This window comes from Pan paniscus, chromosome 23 (genome assembly GCF_029289425.2).
Source record: "Pan paniscus chromosome 23, NHGRI_mPanPan1-v2.0_pri, whole genome shotgun sequence".
NCBI classification, from domain to species: domain Eukaryota; kingdom Metazoa; phylum Chordata; class Mammalia; order Primates; family Hominidae; genus Pan; species Pan paniscus.
The window spans coordinates 52,953,532-52,972,544 of NC_085927.1; the positions used below are offsets into that span (position 1 = coordinate 52,953,532).

General features: G+C 51.9%; 1 protein-coding gene across 2 annotated transcripts; it reads right to left on the reverse strand.

Moving 5' to 3' along the window:
- Positions 1-256: 256 nt before the first annotated feature.
- On the reverse strand, positions 257-12,831 carry MCAT (malonyl-CoA-acyl carrier protein transacylase). Of its 2 annotated transcripts, XM_003812417.5 has the most exons (4): positions 12,352-12,831; positions 10,592-10,679; positions 6,557-6,774; positions 257-2,964 (listed from the first exon to the last, which is right to left on the reverse strand). In XM_003812417.5, the coding sequence occupies exons 1-4, from the start codon at positions 12,772-12,774 to the stop codon at positions 2,521-2,523; spliced, it is 1,173 nt and encodes a 390-aa protein (XP_003812465.3). In that variant the 5' UTR covers positions 12,775-12,831; the 3' UTR covers positions 257-2,520. The 2 variants fall into 2 exon arrangements, with proteins under 2 accessions (XP_003812465.3, XP_003812466.3); XM_003812418.4 differs by lacking the exon at positions 6,557-6,774 and having other exon boundaries at positions 12,352-12,830.
- Positions 12,832-19,013: the final 6,182 nt, after the last annotated feature.

The window sequence follows — 19,013 nt, forward strand, 5'->3', positions numbered from 1 at the left end:
CCACCTCAGCCTCCCAAATAGCTGGGTCTGCAGGCACACACACCACTGCACACAGCCCTTTGCAGCTTTGAGGCCTGACTTCACACACCGTTTTTTTTTTGTTGTTTTTGTTTTTTGTTTTTGAGATGGAGTCAGCCGGGCTGGAGTGCACTGGCGCGATCTTGGCTCACTGCAACCTCTGCCTCGTGGGTTCAAGCGATTCTCCTGACAGCCTTCCGAGTAGCTGAGACTACAGGCATGCACCATCACGCCCAGCTAATGTTTGTATTTTTATTTTGAGATGGGAATTTTGTGATGGTTGCCCAGGTTGGAGTCCAGTGGCTTGATCTTGGATCACTGCAACCTCCACCTCCTGGTTCAAGTGATTCTCCTGCCTCAGCCTCCTGAGTAGCTGGGATTACAGGCATGTGCCACCAAGCCTGGCTAATTTTGTATGTTTAGTAGAGGTGGGTTTCGCCATGTTGGCCAGGCTGGTCTTGACTCCTGGCCTCAGGTGATCCGCCCACCTCGGCCTCCCAAAGTGCTGGGGTTGCAGGCCTGAGCCACCATGCCTGGCCAATTTTTGTATTTTTAGTAGAGATGGAGTTTCACCATGTTGGCCAGGCTGGTCTTGAACTCCTGACTTCAGGTAATCCACCCGCCTCAGCCTCCCAAAGTGCTGCAATTGCATGTGTGAGCCACCGTGCTTGGCTGGAGACCACTCTTGTTGGCCAGAGGTGGGCGGGCTTGTGAGTGAAATGTAAAGGCAGCAGGCCAGGCCAGGATGTGCTCAGCAAAGACAGGCTGAGCCCTGATCTGGACAGAATGTTGTTCCATGGAGAACACTTTTTTTTCACAATGGAGTCTTGCTCTGTCACCCAGGCTGGAGTGCAGTGGTGTGATCTCAGCTCACTGCAACCTCCGCCTCCCAGGTTCAAGTGATTCTCCTGCCTCAGCCTCTCAAGTAGCTGGGATTACAGGTGCGCACTGTCATGCCCAGCTGATTTCTCTCACCCCTTCATGGGCTTGGATCTTGCCCCAGGCCATGAGGACAAGGGCAGTGCAGAGAGAGCAAGTGGTAAGGCCTGCTGTCCCTTACTGCTGTCCTCCTGGAGAGGCAGACCCCTCCCTTATTTGCGATTTTGTTCCTCAGAGCTGAACATGGCCATCCTTCCTGCAGCGCTGCAAGAGAACCTGGACGTGGAGAGCCTGGGTCTCCTGAGGCTGCCATTGCTTGAAGCTTTCAGGGAAGGAGCTTCAAACATGCTCAGTACTTAAAATAATCAAGTTCTCTGTGCAATACAGATTTAAGACATAGTTCTTTCCAAAGAACTGTCGCACTCCCAGGGACGCGCATGCAGGCTGCAGTGGGAATCACATCGCATCGGCTTTTGTGTTTTCAGCCAGGGCTTCGAGACATGCAGGGTGTCTGGGGTCACAATGCCTGGAAGTGCTGCTGGTGTGTAATGGCCCGGCACCAGGGCAGCTGCCCAAGAGTGGGACATTCCCATATAAGGAAGGAGGGTTCTGCCCAAAGGCCAGCTGGGCCCTGCTGAGAAACACCAGAGAACTAAAAATGTGAAAATGAGGAACCCTATCCAGCACTTGACGTGTCTACACAATGGTAACATTTTAAGACAATCAGAGAGTTCATTCCCAATAATATTTTCCCACTATCTCTGTATAATGAACAACCACCCAAGCAGCTTGGAATGTCTCATACTTAATATTGACGCAGGAGCTGCTCTGAGGACGGGGCATGGAACCAGGGGTCAGCTCCGAGGCAGGTATGCGCTGTGCTCCCTCTGGCGCCCCGCAGACCCGCAGTCCCAGTGGGTGACCAGGGTGTTCCTCCATGGTTCCACCCCTAGGACCAGGGCCTCAGTCGCCCTCCCTACCTGGCACTCCCCACACCCCGCACCTCACTCAAGGACCCTTCTACCAGAACAGAGCGCACTCACTCTCTAGCACACAGCAGGCAATACATATCTCTTGGGTATGTCCATAAATGTGGGCCTCTGTCTCCCAGCTGTCAAGTGAGGGGGTGAACAAAACTGCCAAGGCCAACTGGGTTCTAAAACCTTTCAGATTTGTGACAAAGGAGCCCTGGGGGGCAGGCTGGGGGTGGTGGAGGGGCTCCCCTGGCACTGGCTGAAATTGAGGCCACACCAGCATGTTCTCAGCACTCACAGAGCAGGGCAGGCTGCAGCAGCCAGTCCTCCCCTTCCCGCTGAGATGGCACACCTGCCTATGGTGCAGGGCTGGCAGAGGCGGGGCCAGGATTCTAGCTTCCCCACACACCAGCCCTGTGGCATCATTCTTCCCAACATCCAAACGTTTTTCCAAGGGGGAGAAATGGACTGGGTCATGTAAAGAAATACTCATTTTTAGGGCTTTTTATGTGGCCTTCAAAGCACGTTGCAAACAAATCCCTTTCACTCCTCAGAGGAGGAGCCATTAGGAAGGTAGGGTGTGACAGGCACAGCCTACAGCCTCTCCTCAGGAGGACAGAGGGGGTCATTGCATTTGAGCCCCCTGCAGTCATCTCGGGGGCTCCTGAGGGTCCAGGTCCACATGTTCGAGGGTCTGCAGCACATCCACGGCGCTGTAGGACTTCCAGGCCTGCATGTTACAGCTCTTCAGGATGGCTCCCAGCTGCCTGCCAGGGCCTACTTCGAAAGTTTGGGGGAACCCCCTGCCCTTTTTCCTTTCGTATATGGCATGCATCGTCTGCTCCCACTTCACTGGGGAGACCAGCTGCTGGACCAGCAGCTTGTGGATGTGCCCGGGATGCCTGTATCTATGCCCGTGGACGTTGGAGTAGACAGAAACCAGAGGCTTCTTAATGTCGACTGCCTTTAAAGCTTGCGTCAGGGGCTCCACGGCTGGCTCCATGAGGCGGGTGTGGAATGCGCCACTAACCGGCAACATCCTGGTGCGTCTGAAATGAAACTTAGACGAATTCTTCTGGAGAAACCGTAGAGCCTGGAGAAGGAAGGAGGTTTCAGCCGAGCAATGTCCCAGAAATCCGCCTTTACAGATCTGACCATTCACAGGGCCAAACTGGGAGGGTGACCACAAAGAGACCCACAGCTGCTAGATGTGGACATGTGACCTGTCTGTCCCAGCACCATCCCCAGGCAATTCACTTAACATCCTGGAATCTCTTCTGTCCCAGCCCTCAAATAAGCACAGTTCCATCTACTTCACAACGCTGCCAGGAAGAGCAAACCCTACAAGGCATGCAACAGTGTCTGGTAGAGGAAAACGCACTATCTAAGAAGTGTTAGTTCTCAATGAGAATTCCTTTTTTTTTTTTTTTTTTTTTGAGACGGTGTCTCGCTCTGTGGCCCAGGCTGGAGTGCAGTGGCACAATCTTGGCTCACTGCAAGCTCCGCCTCCCAGGTTCACACCATTCTCCTGCCTCAGCCTCCCAAGTAGCTGGGACTACAGGCGCCCGCCACCACGCCCGGCTCATTTTTTGTATTAGCTGATCTCCAGACCTCGTGATCCACCCTCTTCGGCCTCCCAAAGTGCTGAGATTACAGGCATGAGCCGCCGCACCCGGATCTCAATGAGAATTCTATCACTCCTTTCATAATTTTTGACCAGTCTGTTTGCTTTTTATTCCATAATCTTCAAAATAAAAATTCAGAACTAAAATTCAAGCCCCATTTCACAATGCAGGGTCTAGGATATTGTCACTTTCATCTGAGGTTTCTCTGGAGAAGGAAAGAGCTCTCCTCTTGATGCCAAAAACCTCCCCTGAAGGCATTTGAGCTCAGAAGGGGCCTCGGGCGAGCCAATAGCTCCAAAACCCTTGCAACAGTGAGCAAGCAACAGAACCTGCAAAGGTCTTTATTATTTTTTGAGATGAAGTCTTGTTCTGTCACCCAGGCTGGAGTGCAAAGGTGCGATCTTGGCTCACTGCAACCTCCACCTCGCAGGTTCAAGCAATGCTCCTGCCTCAGCCTCCCGAGTAGCTGGGACTATAAGCATGTACCACCACGCCTGGCTAAGTTTTAGTAGAGATGGGGTTTCACCATGTTGGTCAGGCTGGTCTTGAACTCCTGGCCTCAAGTCATCCACCTGCTTTAGTCTGTCAGTGTTCCCTAGAGACTGTTCCTGTAGCCTGAGTCCTGGGCTGAAAAGCAGAACCCAGCCTGGCGAGCACAGACCAGGAGTGGGACCGGTGCTTGTGTGCTGTGACCACTGAGGTGTGGGCTACTTGTCACTGCAACAAAACCTGGCCTGTACTGACTCACCCGTGCTTCCCCTCCACCATCACCCTCCAGGTGGCTCCATCCCACCGAGGCTGGACCGCAGGAACCAGGAGCCTCTTTGGTCTGGGCCTTCCAGACTCTGGAGCCCAAGCCCCTCCCTCCACACCTAGATTGTCTGAGTGACTGGCAGGTATGGGGATGGCTACTCAGTAGCACTTCCTGGAGCATCTGTGGTCTCAAAGTGCTTTCCGTGTAAGGTCTCTGGACTCTGGCTCAACAGCTGAGCCCTCTCAAGTCCCAGGCTAGGGCCACAGGGCTCAAGGTCACCATCACAGGGGCCAGCAGTCTCCTCTCCAATGGCCAGTCCTTGGCCCAGGCATTGGGCGAGCAGGGCCCAGGAGCCTTTTCACATCAGTTGTTGGAAAGGGGCTTCCCCCCTGAGGGGGTACCCCTGCCCTCACCTGAGCTCTTTTCTGTGGCACTACCAAGAATACCAAAGGGAAGCTGGGCACAGTGGCTCACACCTATAATCCCACCACTTTGGGAGGCCGAGGTGGGCAGATCACCTGAGGTCAGGGGTTCAAGACCAGCCTGAACAACATGGTAAAACCCCATCTCTAATAAAAATACAAAAAATTAGCTGGGTGTGGTGGCATGCACCTGTAGTCCCAGCTACTTGGGAGGCTGAGGCAGGAGAATCACTTGAACCCAGGCGGTGGAGGTTGCAGTGAGCCAAGATCGTGCCACTGCACTCCAGCCTGGATGACAGAGTAAGACATTGTCTCAAAAAAAAAAAAAAAAAAAAAAATCAAAAGGATGAACCTAGGAGTTGTCACCTAGACTTGGTGCACCTGTCTGGGAGCCTACTGGGGAGACTCCTGCCCTGACTGGGAAGTCCTTCCTGAGCCACTTCTGGGCTTCCTTCCAAAGCTGGTAAAGGGAACGCCTAACTAGCTCCAAGACTGACCTGGGGCCACCATACCTGACCTGCCCACCATCTCAGAACAGTCACAAGAGGCTCCTGCCAGCTCTCACTACTTCAGAGGAGGCAGTTGAGGACGCCTGGCACACGGTGAGCCCTCAAAGGGGAAGGGGAGCCAAGCACGGTCAAGTGGCGGAAACAGACTCCAGAGTGAGACAGACTCAGGTTCCCATTCTGCCTCTACCATCCCTAAGCACTTGCCTCTCTCTGCCTCAGCATCCTTGTGTGGAAAATGTGATTAAGACTCCCTTCCTTTAGCTGGGTGTGGTGGCCTGTGGCTGTAGTCCCAGCTACTTGGGAGGCTGAGGTGGGGGGATCCCTTGAGCCCAGTAGTTCAAGACCAGCTTGGGCAACATGGTGAAACCCCATCTCTACAAAAAAATACAAAAGTTAGCCAGGTGTGGTTGCCCGTGTCTGTAATCCAAGCCACTCAGGAGGCTAAGGTGGGAGGAACACTTGAGCCCAGGAGGTCCAGGCTGCAGTGAGCCGTGATGGTGCCACCATACTCCAGCCTAGGCAACACAGTGAGACCCTGTCTCAAACAAACAAAAAAAGAATCCCTTCCTTCCATATAGCACAGGATGGGCTGTGAGGGACATGAAGTAAGACAGAAATGCCTGGCCCGGGCAGCAGCCCCTCACACGGGCTGCAATCTGCGCTCACTCAGCATTCCCTGAGCCAGGCACTCAGCACCCACTGCTCTTTCTGTAGGGGGCTCCTGCCGCTCTGCTCAGCGTGCCCCCTGCTGGCAAACACATGCCCGTCCTCCAGCTGCTGCCTCCTGGGTTGCTCTTAGGCCCATGAGTAGCCAGCCAGACCCTCACTGCACCCCTCGGCCTGGAGTCATCCATTCACGGGGCTCTTCCTTTGACGGCAGGAACCCTGGCTAATCAGTCTGTGCGTCCCCAGCCCTTGATAAATGTTTGGGGAAGTAGCAAATGGAAGGAAATACGGTGGAAAGGAAATGAACTCCAGTGCAAAAACAGACACCTAAAAAAAGCAGGGCAGGCAGAGCAATCTAGCAGAAAACAAATCTCTTTTCTCTAAGGAAGCAACCAGATCACAGGCTCCTCAGAAGCCCAGAATGTACTACGGGAAGGGCCCTGGAGATCAGCTGGCCCTGCCCCTTTACTTTAGACATGGGCTGGCTGGTTGGTTCCAGACCCCATTCTACACGTGGTGGAGCGGGGCAGCATTCTTGCTCCTGCCTGCTTTGCAGCACTCGGTCTACCTCACTGCCCTGGCCCCAAAATACTTCCTAAAGACCGGGCTGGACACAGCACCCGCCAGACTGCTAGGCCTCACGGGTGTGGAGCAGTTCCAACCCTCCGTACTGGACTGGCCTATGAAGGCAGTTCCCATCAACACCCACCTCTTGGTGTCCTGAAATCACCCTGCAATCTGGAAAGAGGTAGTTGGACACTTCACATACGGGGTTCTCTATGCCTAAAGACTTGCAGTATTCCCGGGCTTCCAAACAGGCGAAGTTGAACTTGGACTGAGGCTGGCCGAGGACAGACAGCATCCCACTGGGGACAGCTTCTGAAGCTTCCTGCATGGCCTCAGCTCGGATTTTCACTGCATACAAACCTGGCCAGAGAGAAGCGCATTTGGAAAAATGAGGGCACAGAATGAAGGAGAAAAGGCCAGGCCTGAGAAACAAAGCCCAAGCTCCACTCTGCACTAGAGACAGGGGCACTGGTGTCTGCCACCGGCCCGCAGGGCCACAGTTCCACACACCTCCATCGACTGCACAAGCGCTCACCACCAAAAGTATGCTGCTGTGTTTGGCACTATACAAACTAACCCAAGGAGCTTCCTGCTATAAAGCTGGTTTGGAGTAGGACAGTGGTGCTCAACAGGCCGGGGGCAGTGTCCGGAGACATTTTCTGGTTGTTCTGACTAGGGGAGAGTGCCACTGACATCTAGTGGGTAGAGTCCAGGGATGCTGCTCAACATGCTGCACTGCACAGGTCAGCCCCCCTTGCCCCCAACAAAACAAACGACCTGGCCCAATAGCGCCACTATTTTTTTTTTAAAATAGTGCCACTATTGAGAAACCCTGGTAAAAGGTAAAGAGGAACAGGGTGGAAGCCACATTGCCTTAGCCAAGTCACAACCTCCTTGAGGTTCAAATTTTTAGTTAGTAAAATGAGGATAATTAGTTTATTAGTTAGTTTATTAAGAGAGATCAGGCCGGGCATGGTGGCTTATGCCTGTAATCCCAGCACTTTGGGAGGCTGAGGCAGGAGGACTGCTTGAGCCCAAGGAGTTCGACACCAGCCTTAGCAACATAGGGAGACCCTGTCCCTGCAAAAAAATAAAATAAAAATTAGCCAGGCATGGTGGTGCGTGCCTGTAGTCCCAGATGCTTGGGAGGCTGACACGGAAGGATCACTTGTGACCAGCAGGTTGAGGCTGCAGCGTAGTAAGCTATGATTGCTCCACTGCACACCAGCCTGGTGACAGAGCAAGACCCTGTCTCAAAACAAGAACAACAAAAAAGAACCATCAGAGACATGGGCTGCTGTACTACATGAATTTCAGTAACATAATTGTCATAAGTCAAGTGTTACTGTCCCCACTTAGAGCTGGAGAACCTGACACAGCCAATGCAGATGAACGAAAACTTATGACTCCTGATTCAGTGTGGCGCAAGAGCATGGAGAGAGGGCAGGCAGTGCCAATGATAATAAGAGTGGCCTGAGGGCTGGTCGCTGTGGCTCGCACCTGTAGTTCCGGCACTTTGGGAGGCCAAGGCAGGCAGATCACTTGAGCTCAGGAGTTCGAGACCAGACTAGACAACATGGTAAAACCCTGTCACTACCAAAAATACAAAAATTAGCCGGGCGTGGCAGTGTGTGCCTGTGGTCCCAGCTACTTGGGAGGCTGAGGTGGGAGGATTGCTGGAGCCCAGGAAGTTGAGGCTACAGTGAGCTGTGTTCATGCCACTGTATTCCAGCCTGGGTGACAGAGCGAGACCCTGTCTCAAAAATCCCTACAAAGCCACACATAAGAATGGCCTGAAACTACCAGACCCCCGACACCCTGGTCCTGCTTCCTGGGCAGAGAGAAGAGATGACCAGACTAAGAAGAGATTAAGGGACCTGCACAGTGTTTCACAGGTCAACAGAGAGGTCTAAGGAGCAAATCCTGACATATCTTCATTCACTTAGCACTTCTATGTACTGGACTTTTAGCTCCCTTACACAAGAACAGGAGGACAAATACATAAAGAGCCTGTGACATCAGGTACTTAGGAGGCTAAGGCAGGAGGACTGCTTGAGATCAGGAGTTAGAGGCTGCAGTGAGCTATGGTTGCATCACTGCACTCAAGGCTGGAAGACAGAGGAAAACTCTGTCTCTTAAAAAACAAATGAACAAGAGCCTGTGACAAGAAGTAGAAGAAAACACAAGAAAAGGGAGGAGAGCACGCAGACGTCCTCCCACAGAGACATTCAAAACTATGTAAAATGTCAAGGGAAAAAAGTAGGCCAGGCACAGTGGCTCACGCCTGTAAGTAATCCCAGCACGGCAGGAGGCTGAAGCTGGAGGATCACTTGAGTCAGGAGTTCCAGACCAGCCCTGGCAACACAGCGAGACCCCATCTCTACAAAAACTTCTAAAATTAGCTGGGCATGATGGTGTGAGCCTGTAGTCCCAGTTAGTCTGGAGACTGAAGCGGGAGGATCACTCGAGGCCAAGAGGCTGAGGCTGCAGTGAGCTACGACTGCACCACTGCACTGCAGCTGGGGTGACAGAGCAAGATACTGCCTCAAAAAAGAAAAAGAGAACACAAAAGTGTAACTATGCTATAATTCTGCACTTTTTTTTTTTTTTTGACACAGAGTCTCATTCTCTAACCCAAGCTGGAGTGCAGTGGCACAATCTCGGCTCACTGCAACCTCTGCCTCCTGGTTCAAGTGATTCTTGTGCCTCAGCCTCCCAAGTAGCTAAGATTACAGGTGCACGCCACCACACCCAGATAATTTTTGAATTTTTAGTAGAGATGGGGTTTTACCACGTTGGTCAGGCTGGTCTCAAACTCCTGCCTTAGGTGATCCACCCACCTTGGCCTCCCAAAGTGCTGGGCTGGGATTACAGGCGTGAGCCACCACACCAAGCCTAATTCTGCACATTATGTACACATAAAATGATACATGTAATAAAATTGTTTCATAAAATGTGAAATTATGAAACTTTCCTTAATAATGTTATAACGCTTAAAAAAAAGGCACTGCAGTGAAATTCACATAAAATATAATTAACCACTTTAATGTGTATAATTCAGTGGTATTTGGGGTATTCATAATGTTGTACAACCACCAACTCTCTCTAGTTTCAAACACTCCATGTCCACTATGTAGGCACTCTCCATTTCTCCCTCTCCAGTCCCAATAACCTCTCGTGTTTCTATACTAGATTCTTTTTTGTTTGTTTTGGACAGCGTCTTGCTCTTGTCACCCATGCCGCAGTGCAGTGGCACAGTCGTGGCTCACTGCAGCCTCAGACTCAGGGGCTCAAGTGATCTTCCCTCAGCCTCCTGAGTAGCTGGAATTACAGATGCATGCCACTAAGTGCAGCTAATTTTGTGTATGTGTGTGTGTGTGACAGGGTGTCACTCTGTCACCCAGGCTGGAATGCAGTGGCACGATCACAGCTCACTGCAGCTTTGACCTCCTGGGTTCAGGTAATCCTCCCACTTCATCCTCCCAAGTACTCGAGCTGGGACTACAGGCGCACACCAACATGCCTGGCTAATTTTTGTATTTTCGGTAGAGATGGGGTTTTCACCATGTTGCCCAGGGTGGTCTAAAACTCCTGGGCTCAAACATCTATCTGCCTCTGCCTCCCAAAGTGCTGGCATTACAGGTGTGAATCACTGCACCCAACGTAATTTTTATTTTTTGTTGGGGGCAGAGATGAAGGTCTCACTATGTGGCCCAAGATGGTCTGGAACTCCTGGCCTCAAGTGGTCCTCCTGCCTTGGCCTCCCAAAGCACTGGGATTACAGACATAAGCCATGGTTCCTGGCCAGCAAAAATCTTAAGAAGTAAAACTGATATGGCTCCAGATCCAATATTTATTTACTCTTTAATTCAACGAATATCTACTGAACACGTACTCTCGTGTGGCAGGTGCTGCAGGTATGAGTGCACAGGATAGCGGGTTAGACAGTTCAGCAAGCAGATTTCATGAGATTACAAAAATAAGGGAAATCCCTAATGAATCCTTCAGTCTTGAAAAGGAATCACAGCAAAGCCCTGTCCTCATGCGCCAATGTCACCCCTGTCCATGTGCTCCCTTCCCATCACCTGAGTGGGTCCAGTATCATTTTTGGCAGTGTCCCTTACCCCTAATGAGCCCAAGACCACAGCCTTGCATAAAACCAAACTCCTTCCTGTACCTTCAGCAAATTCCATGGCTCCGGCAAACACTAGGGCTGCAAACTCTCCCACACTGAATCCAGCAGCAGCAACACAGTTCTCAATCACCTGTGGGGACAGACGCAGAACGTGAGCCCTCACTCTCCTGGGGATCCCAGTTCCAGGGCTCTGTACCTGAGAGCTGGCGGGGTGTTCAGCATCTCAGTGAGCCAGGTTCTACGAACTTGGTGCACCAGCTGGAAGAGGACACACAAAAGTGACCTTGACAATCATTGAGTCCTGCCCCTTTATTTAGGAGGAGCTTTCCTGGTTAGTTACAGTCCATCAACTCCGTCCATGGTCACACTGACGCCAACCCAGGGCTCTGGATTCCCTTGCCATGGCCCTGCAGCAGGCTCTCAGGCCATATCGTTGTGCACAAGTTAAGAGCATGACTTTTTTTTTTTTTTTGAGGCGGAGTTTTGCTCTTGTTGCCCAAGCTGGAGTGCAATGGCGTGATCTCGGCTCACTGCAACCTCCGCCTCCCGGGTTCAAGCAATTCTCCTGCCTCAGCCTCCCGAGTTGCTGGGATTACAGGTGTCCACCACCACACTCGGCTAATTTTTGTATTTTTAGTAGAGACGGGGTCTCACCATGTTGGCCAGGCTGGTTTTGAACTCCTGACCTCGTGATGCACCCACCTCAGCCTCCTGAAGTGCTGGATTATAGGCATTATAGGCGTGAGCCACCTCGCCCGGCCAAGAGCATTTTTATCTCATCTGTGAAATGAGGGAAGAACAGGGCCTACCCCAAAGGGCGGCTGAGAGAATTATGTGAATATAATGTCTATACAGTGCTTAGCACAGACCCAGACTAGGGTAAGCAGTGAATGAATATTATGATGACGATTCAACAGGACCACTTAACTAATTCTTTTAATATCCCTGAGTCTGCATTCCTCAACCATCAAATAACAGTATTAACCTCACAAGGTGGTGTGAAGGTGAAATAGGGTAAAGGATCTCAAGCTAGCTTAACATTTACCGTCTTATTAAATACTAATAGCAATCAATCCACCACCTTCAAGTGAAGTGACATTCTCAACTCATCTCAATGTTCCTTCATTTAGGCCGGTGCAGTGGCTCATACCTGTAATCCTAGCACTTTGGGAGGCCGAGGTGGGTGAACCTGGGAGGATTTAAGTAAAGAATAAAAAAATAAGCCGGGCGTGGTGGTGTGCACCTGTGATCCCAGCTACTGGGGAGGCTGAGGCAGGAGAACTGCTTGAACTTGGGAGGCAGAGGTTGCAGTGAGCCAAGATTGCGCCATTGCACTCCAGCCTGGGTGACAGAGCAAGACTCTGTCTCAAAAAACAAAACAAAACAGGCCGGGCACGGTGGCTCATGCCTGTAATCCCAGCACTTTGGGAGGCCGAGGCGGGCAGATCACGAGGTCAGGAGATCAAGACCATCCTGACTAACACGATGAAACCCCGTCTCTACTAAAAATACAAAAAATTAGCCGGGCATGGTGGTGGGCGCCTGTAGTCCCAGCTACTTGGGAGGCTGAGGCAGGAGAATGGCGTGAACTCGGGAGGCGGAGCCGAGATCGCGCCACTGCACTCTAGCCTGGGCGACAGAGCGAGACTCCGTCTCAAAAAAAAAACAAAAACAAAAACAAAAACTCGATCGAATGAGTAAGACGTGGGAGCCCCCGGAATGGCAGGCGGAAGCCTCTGGCAGGGCCAAGAGCTCAGGCAGAGCTCACCTTCCCCCTCCTGTCACGGGGCCTCGGGCCTCACCGAGGGCTGCAGGTGATGTAGTTTCTCGACAGCGGCCAGCGATGCCACGAAGATCGCGGGCTGACAGTGCACGGTGCGGTCCAGGGTCTCCTGCGGCCCGTGCAGGCTCAGTTCCAGCAGGTCGTAGCCCAGCACGCGGTGGGCGGCGGCGTAGAGTTCGCGGACGCGCGGGTAGTTGAGCAGACCGCGGCCCATGCCCACCACCTGGCTGCCCTGGCCCGGGAAGAGCAGCACGGAGCACTGGCCCGGCATTCGCCGCTCCGTCGCCGCCCAGGGCGCCTCCTCCTCCGCCCCGGTCGCATCTCGCAGCAGCTCCGCTACACCCTGGGCGCCCGGCGGAGGCACTGGGAAGCTCGAGGCGCCGCGGCGGTAGCTGGCGCCCAAGCCCCTGACCCACGCTACCCGCGCGACCCGGACGCTCATGGTCGGACACCTGCCCGCGCGCGTTACCGTGGCGACCGAGGCCCGACTGCGGCGGCGCGGCGCAGCGTGGTCCCTGACGCATTTCCTGCCGGGGCTTCCGGGGCACCGGGAGCGGGAAGAAAGGTTCCGCAGACGCTGGTTCCGCCCCGGCTCTGAGGCCCTTCGGGCTGCGTTCTGGGGTCCTGGAGGGACCCATGCGTTTACTTAAACATCCATAGCCGTTGAACGGAACACGATGCCACACCACAGTGGGTCCTCAACAGACATTTATGGAATAAATAACGCAACGCAATGTAATATTTACGCTTTCTACCTGGCACATGAAGAGCACTTGAAACTCTTCCACATTGATGGTTTTTGTTGTCGTTGTTGTTGTTTGTTGTTGTTTTTTGAGACGGAGTCTTGCTCTGTCGCCCAGGCTGGAGTGCAGTGGCGTGTTCTTTGCTCACTGCAACCGCCGCCTCCCAGGTTCAAGCGATTCTCCTGCTTCAGCTTCCCGAGTAGCTGGGATTAACAGGCGCCCGCCACCATGCCCGACTAATTTTTGTATTTTTAGTAGGGACGGGTTCACCATGTTGGCCACGCTGGTGTCGAACTCCTGACCTCAGGTGATCCACCCGCCTCGGCCTCCCAAAGTGCTGGGATTACAGGCGTGAGCCACCGTGCCCGGCCAGCAACCACATTTCTTGCATATGATCCTCCCAACCACAGGAGTTGGCATGGCCGACCATCCGTTGCCAGTTCCCAACTATACAAGATAACAGCTCTCTTTTATAATGTTTTCTTACAAACCACACAGTGCCTGGCACATAATAAGCATCCAATAGATCTTTATGCTATTGAACAAAGCCTTGAATGTGTTTCAGATATTAGCTTATTTAATTCCTCACAGCAACGCTGTGATGGATAGCTGCTCAGAGATTGAGTGACAGGTGGTTAGTGACAGAATGGAGGTTGGAAATTGGGGTTATCTAATGTTAACCTAAAAGCAACTCAAGAGACACAGGCTCGGCCAGGCGCAGTGGCTCATGCCTGCAATCCCAGTACTTTGGGAGGCTGAGGCAGATGGATCACTTGAGGTCAGGAGTTCAAGACCAGCCTGGCCAACATGGAGAAACACCGTCTCTACTAAAAATACAAAAATTAGCTGGGCGTGGTGGCGGGCGCTTATAGTTCCAGCTACTCGGGAGGCTGAGGTAGGAGAATCGCCTAAGCCCGGGCAGCAGAGGTTGCAGTGAGCCGAGATCCCACCACTGCACTCCAGCCTGGGTGACAGAGCAAGACTCCGTTTCAAAAAAAAAAAAAGGCTGGGTGCGGTGGCTCATGCCTGTAATCGCAGCACTTTGGGAGGCTGAGGTGGGCAGATCACCTGGGGTCAGGAGTTCAAGACTAGCCTGGCCAACATGGTGAAACCCCATCACTACAAAAAATACAAAAATTAGCTGGGCGTGGCAGCACATGCCTGTAATCATAGCTACTTGGGAGTCGGAGGCAGGAGAATTGCTTGAACCCAGGAGGCAGAGGTTGCAGTGAGCCGAGACTGCGCCATTGCACTCCAGCCTGGGCAACAAGAATGAAACTCCATCTCCAGAAAAAAAAATATATATATATATACACACACACACACACACACACACACACACACACACGACACTTTCAGGTTAAGACGCATAGAGAGAGCACTGCCTCTGGAAGCCCATAAATCCACAACAAAGAGATATTTAAAGATATAAATCCACAAGGACAGGAAGAACAGGAAAGGGGACCCCCAGCAGCAGAATCTCTGGAAGCTGGAAAGCAGGTAGGCTGGTATTACCTGACTGAGCTGATCTCAGACAGCTAAATCCCTCCCAGGAGTGGGGAAGGCTGTGAGCCAATCCTTATGCATACAACAGAATCCTCAAAAACCTAAGAACAGGTAGCAGCTGCTGCTGCTTCTAGATCTAAGAGTGAAAGAAGGCTAAAACAAAGAGGATTGTTTGGAGGTGGCTTTGAGAAACAGATCTTTAGGTCCCCTCCACCTCCCTAGCCACTGGGTGATGCCCCTCCCCCACTTTGGGATCCATCTGGGGTTTCACCGGAAAGGGACAAACAAAGGGGTCTCTGGGCCGGGCGCGGTGGCTCATGCTTGTAATCCCAGCTACTCAGGAGGCTGAGGCAGGAGAATCGCTTGAACCCGGGAGGCGGAGGTTGCAGTGAGCGGAGATCACGCCATTGCACTCCAGCCTGGGCAACAAGTGTGAAACTCTGTCTCAAATAAAAAAAAGAAAAAGAAAAAAAGAAAATTATTGGCCAGACACAGTGGCTCAGGCCTGTAATCCCAGTGATTTGGGAGGCCGAGGCAGGAGGATCACTTGAGGCCAGGAGTTCGAGAGCAGCCTGGGCAACATAGTCAGACTGTTTCCTTTTTTATTCATCAAAAGCAGATACTTGAAAGACCCTGTTTCTACAAAAGGAAAAAAAAAAAAAAAGCTAGGTACTGTGGCTCGTGCCTGTAGTTCCAGCTACATAGGAGGCTGAGTCGGGAGAACTGCTTGAGCCCAGGAGTATGAGGCTGCAGTGAGCCAGGACTGAACTATTGCACTCCAGCCTGGGTGACAGAGGGAGACCCTATCTGAAGAAAAAGAAAAGAAAAGAAAAAAAAAAAGCCAGCGCAGTGCCTCACACCTGTAATCCAAGCACTTTGGGAGGCCGAGGCGGGCGAATCACCTGAGTTCAGGAGTTCAAGACCAGTGGGGCCAAACATGGCAAAACGCCATCTCTACTAAAAATACAAAAATTAGCCAGGTGTGGTGGCACATGCCTGTAATCCCAGCTACTTGGGAGGCTGAGGCAGGAGAATTGCTTGAACCCGGGAAGTGGAGGTTGCAGTGAGCAGAGATCGTGCCGCTGCACTCCAGCCTGGGTGACAGAGCGAGACTCCATCTCCAAAAATAAAAAAAAGGGCCGGGTGCGGTGGCTCACACCTGTTATCCCAGCACTTTGGGAGGCTAAGGCGGGCGAATCATGAGGTCTGGAGTTCAAGACCATCCTGGCCAACGTGGTGAAACCCTGTCTCTACTAAAAAATACAAAAAATGAGCCGGGCACGGTGGCACGCGCCTGTAGTTCCAGCTACTCAGGAGGCTGAGGCAGGAGAATCACTTGAACCGCGGAGGCGAGGTTGTTGCAGTGAGCCGAGATTGCGCCACTGCACTCCATCCGGGGTGACAGAGCGAGACTCTATCTCAAAAAAAAAGAAAAGTCAGCAAGAAAAGGAAGTTACGTGGATGCAGCTAGAGGCCATTATCCTAAGCAAATTCGGGCAGAAACAGAAAATCAAATACCGCATGTCCTCACTTACAAGTGGGAGCTAAACATTGATACACCTGTACATAAAGATGAGAACAATGGACACTGGGAACTCCTAGAGGTGGGAAGGGGTGAGGCAAGGGTTGAAAAACTGCCTACTACTGTTATGGTCACTATCTGGGTGACAGAATCAATTGTACCCCAAACCTCAGTGTCACACTGTATACCCATGTTACAAACCTGCACATATACCCCCGAATCTAAAATAACAGGTGATATTAAAAAAAAAAAAAGACGGCCGGGCACAGTGGCTCACACCTGTAATCCCAGCACTTTGGGAGGCCAAGGCGGGTGGATCACCTGAGCTCAGGAGTTCGAGACCAGCCTGGCCAACATGGCGAAACCCTGTCTCTACTAAAAATACAAAAGTTAGCCAGGCGTCATGGCACATGCCTGTAATCCCAGCTACTCGGGAGGCAGAGGCAGGAGAATCCCTTGAACTCGGGAGGCAGAGGTTGCAGTAAGCCGAGATTATGCCACTGCACTCCAGCCTGGGCAATAGAGTGAGACTCTGTCTCAAAAAAAAAAAAAAGAGAGAGAAAAAGGAAGTTAGAAAAACAGCCCTAGAGGCCCTACATTCTGAGTAATAGGAGTTCCAGAAAGAGAAGTGATTGCTGCACAACATAAATTTGAAAAGAAAGAGAAGTGAGAAAATAGAGGGAAGGAAATCAAAGAAATAATCCAACTTCTGAAAAGTAAAGAATGAGCTTCCAGCGGGAAAGTGCCTGTTGAGTGCGGGCACAGTGGAGGAAATGAGGCCACAGTGGAGGAAATGAAGCTGGGTGTGTTGGAGCTCGCCTGTAGTCCCAGCTACTCGGGAGGCTGAGGGAGAATTGCTTGAGCCCGGGAGGCAGAGGTTGCAGTGAGCCGAGATCGTACCACTGCACTCCAGCCTGGATTACAGAGTGACATGATCTCAAAAAAAAAAAAAAAAAAAAAAAAAAAATTAGTCCCACATAGGGGAATATCAGTGTGAAATTGCAGAACTCTGGGGCCCAAAATCTTAAAAACTTTCCCGGAAGAACAAAATCGGTTACATATAAAGGATCCACAGCGTGGCCGGAGCAGGATTGCTTGAGCCCAGGAGTTGGAAACTTGTCTGAGCAACATAGCGCGACCCTGTGTCTACAAAAAATAAAAACAAAACGAAAAACAACCAAAGACTTCCGAAACAGAATGGCTTTAGCCTGCTCAACCGCAGTGTGGCAGCTGGCCGACAGCATCTCTTCATGATTCTGAAGGACAACGATCTCCAGCTCAGCCAAGCGTCAGCCATCTATAGGGTAGGATGCAAGAATTCAGCAATGTTACCTTCCGGGCAGTCTTTCTCAAGAACTCCTGGAGGACAGGCTCAACACAAGCAAGGGGGGACCAAGAAGGAGGAAGATGTGAAATCCAGGAAATAAGGACCCATGCAGGAGGGGGCGGAGGTGGTGAAGAAAGACCCAGGCATGGTGTGTGTACTGGACCTGTGCAGCCTGTCCAGTGGGGAGCAGCGTGACTTGAGATGTGTTGAGAGCTGGCATTACCAACATCCCTGCTGCCATGCTGCTCATTTAGGTACAGAATGCCCCACAAGCCTGGCCCAGATTCTTTTTTTTTTTTTTTTTTTGAGGCAGAGTCTCACTCTGTTGCCCAGGCTGGAGTGCAGTGGCATGATCTCGGCTCACTGCAACCTCCACCTCCTGGGTTCAAGCATTCTCCTGCCTCAGCCTCCCGAGTAGCTGGGATTACAGGTGCCCGCCACCACACCCTGCTATTTTTTTGTATTTTTAGTAGAGACGGGGTTTCACCGTGTTAGCCAGGATTGTCTTGATCTCCTGACCTCGTGATCCGCCCACCTCGGCCTCCCAAAGTGCTGAGATTACAGGCTTGAGCCATTGCACCTGACGCTGGCCCAGATTCTTGCCTGCACCTGACTGGTCCCGATCACAGGCTGAGGAAGCCCTGTTCTCGCCCTGCTGCCTGGGTCTGCTGAGGACACATGGCTCACCTGACAGGCCTCACCTTGCTCCTGAGGTCTGAGCACCCTACTCCTCAGGGCACTGTGAGCTCAGAAGCAAGAGACAGAACAGCTCATGCCCCTGACCATTTCCTGCTGAATGCCCATGCCACAGCTGTGCTCAACGTCCTCACAGGGGAGCCCCACCCACAACCATGCCCTCTGCCTGCCCCAGAGGGGCCTCTTGTCAGTGCCCACAGAGGCCGGGCCCAGCCTGTACCCCAGGCGCTCAGCTGAGTTTATCTTCCCGGGAGTCTTCTGGCCTGGCCATGGTGCCTGTTCTGCCCCAGCCGGGGGTGTGCTGCCTCTCTGCACACATAGTACTCAGGGAAACACACCCGGGTTGGATTCATAAAACCCTAAAGGAAAGCAAGAGCGTGTTCAACCCAAGTCAAAATAAAGGTGATCTCTGGGGTGGGGAGGAATCGCTGGGGAGGTCACCAGGGCGCTCCTAGGACTCTCGTAATGTTCTGGTCATAACTGGGGAATGGGCACACCTGGTATTATTGTTGTAATGTGTACACATGTGTGGGTTTTTTTTTTTTAATTGAGTTTTGCTTTATCACCCAGGCTGGAGTGCAGAGATGTGATCACGACTCACTGCAACCTCCACCTCCCGGGTTAAAGTGATTCTCATGCCTCAGCCTCCCGAGTAGCTGGGATTAAAGGTACCCGCCACAACGCCGAGCTAATTTTTGTATTTTTAGTAGAGATGGGGTTTCACCATGTTGGCCAGGTTGGTCTCCAGCTCCTGACCTGAAGTGATCTGCCTGCCTCGGCCTCCCAAAGTGCTAGGATTATAGGCGTGAGCCACTGCAACCAGCCACATGTATGTCTTATTTTTATTTTATTTTATTTTTTGTTTTTTTTTTTGAGAAAGAGTCTCA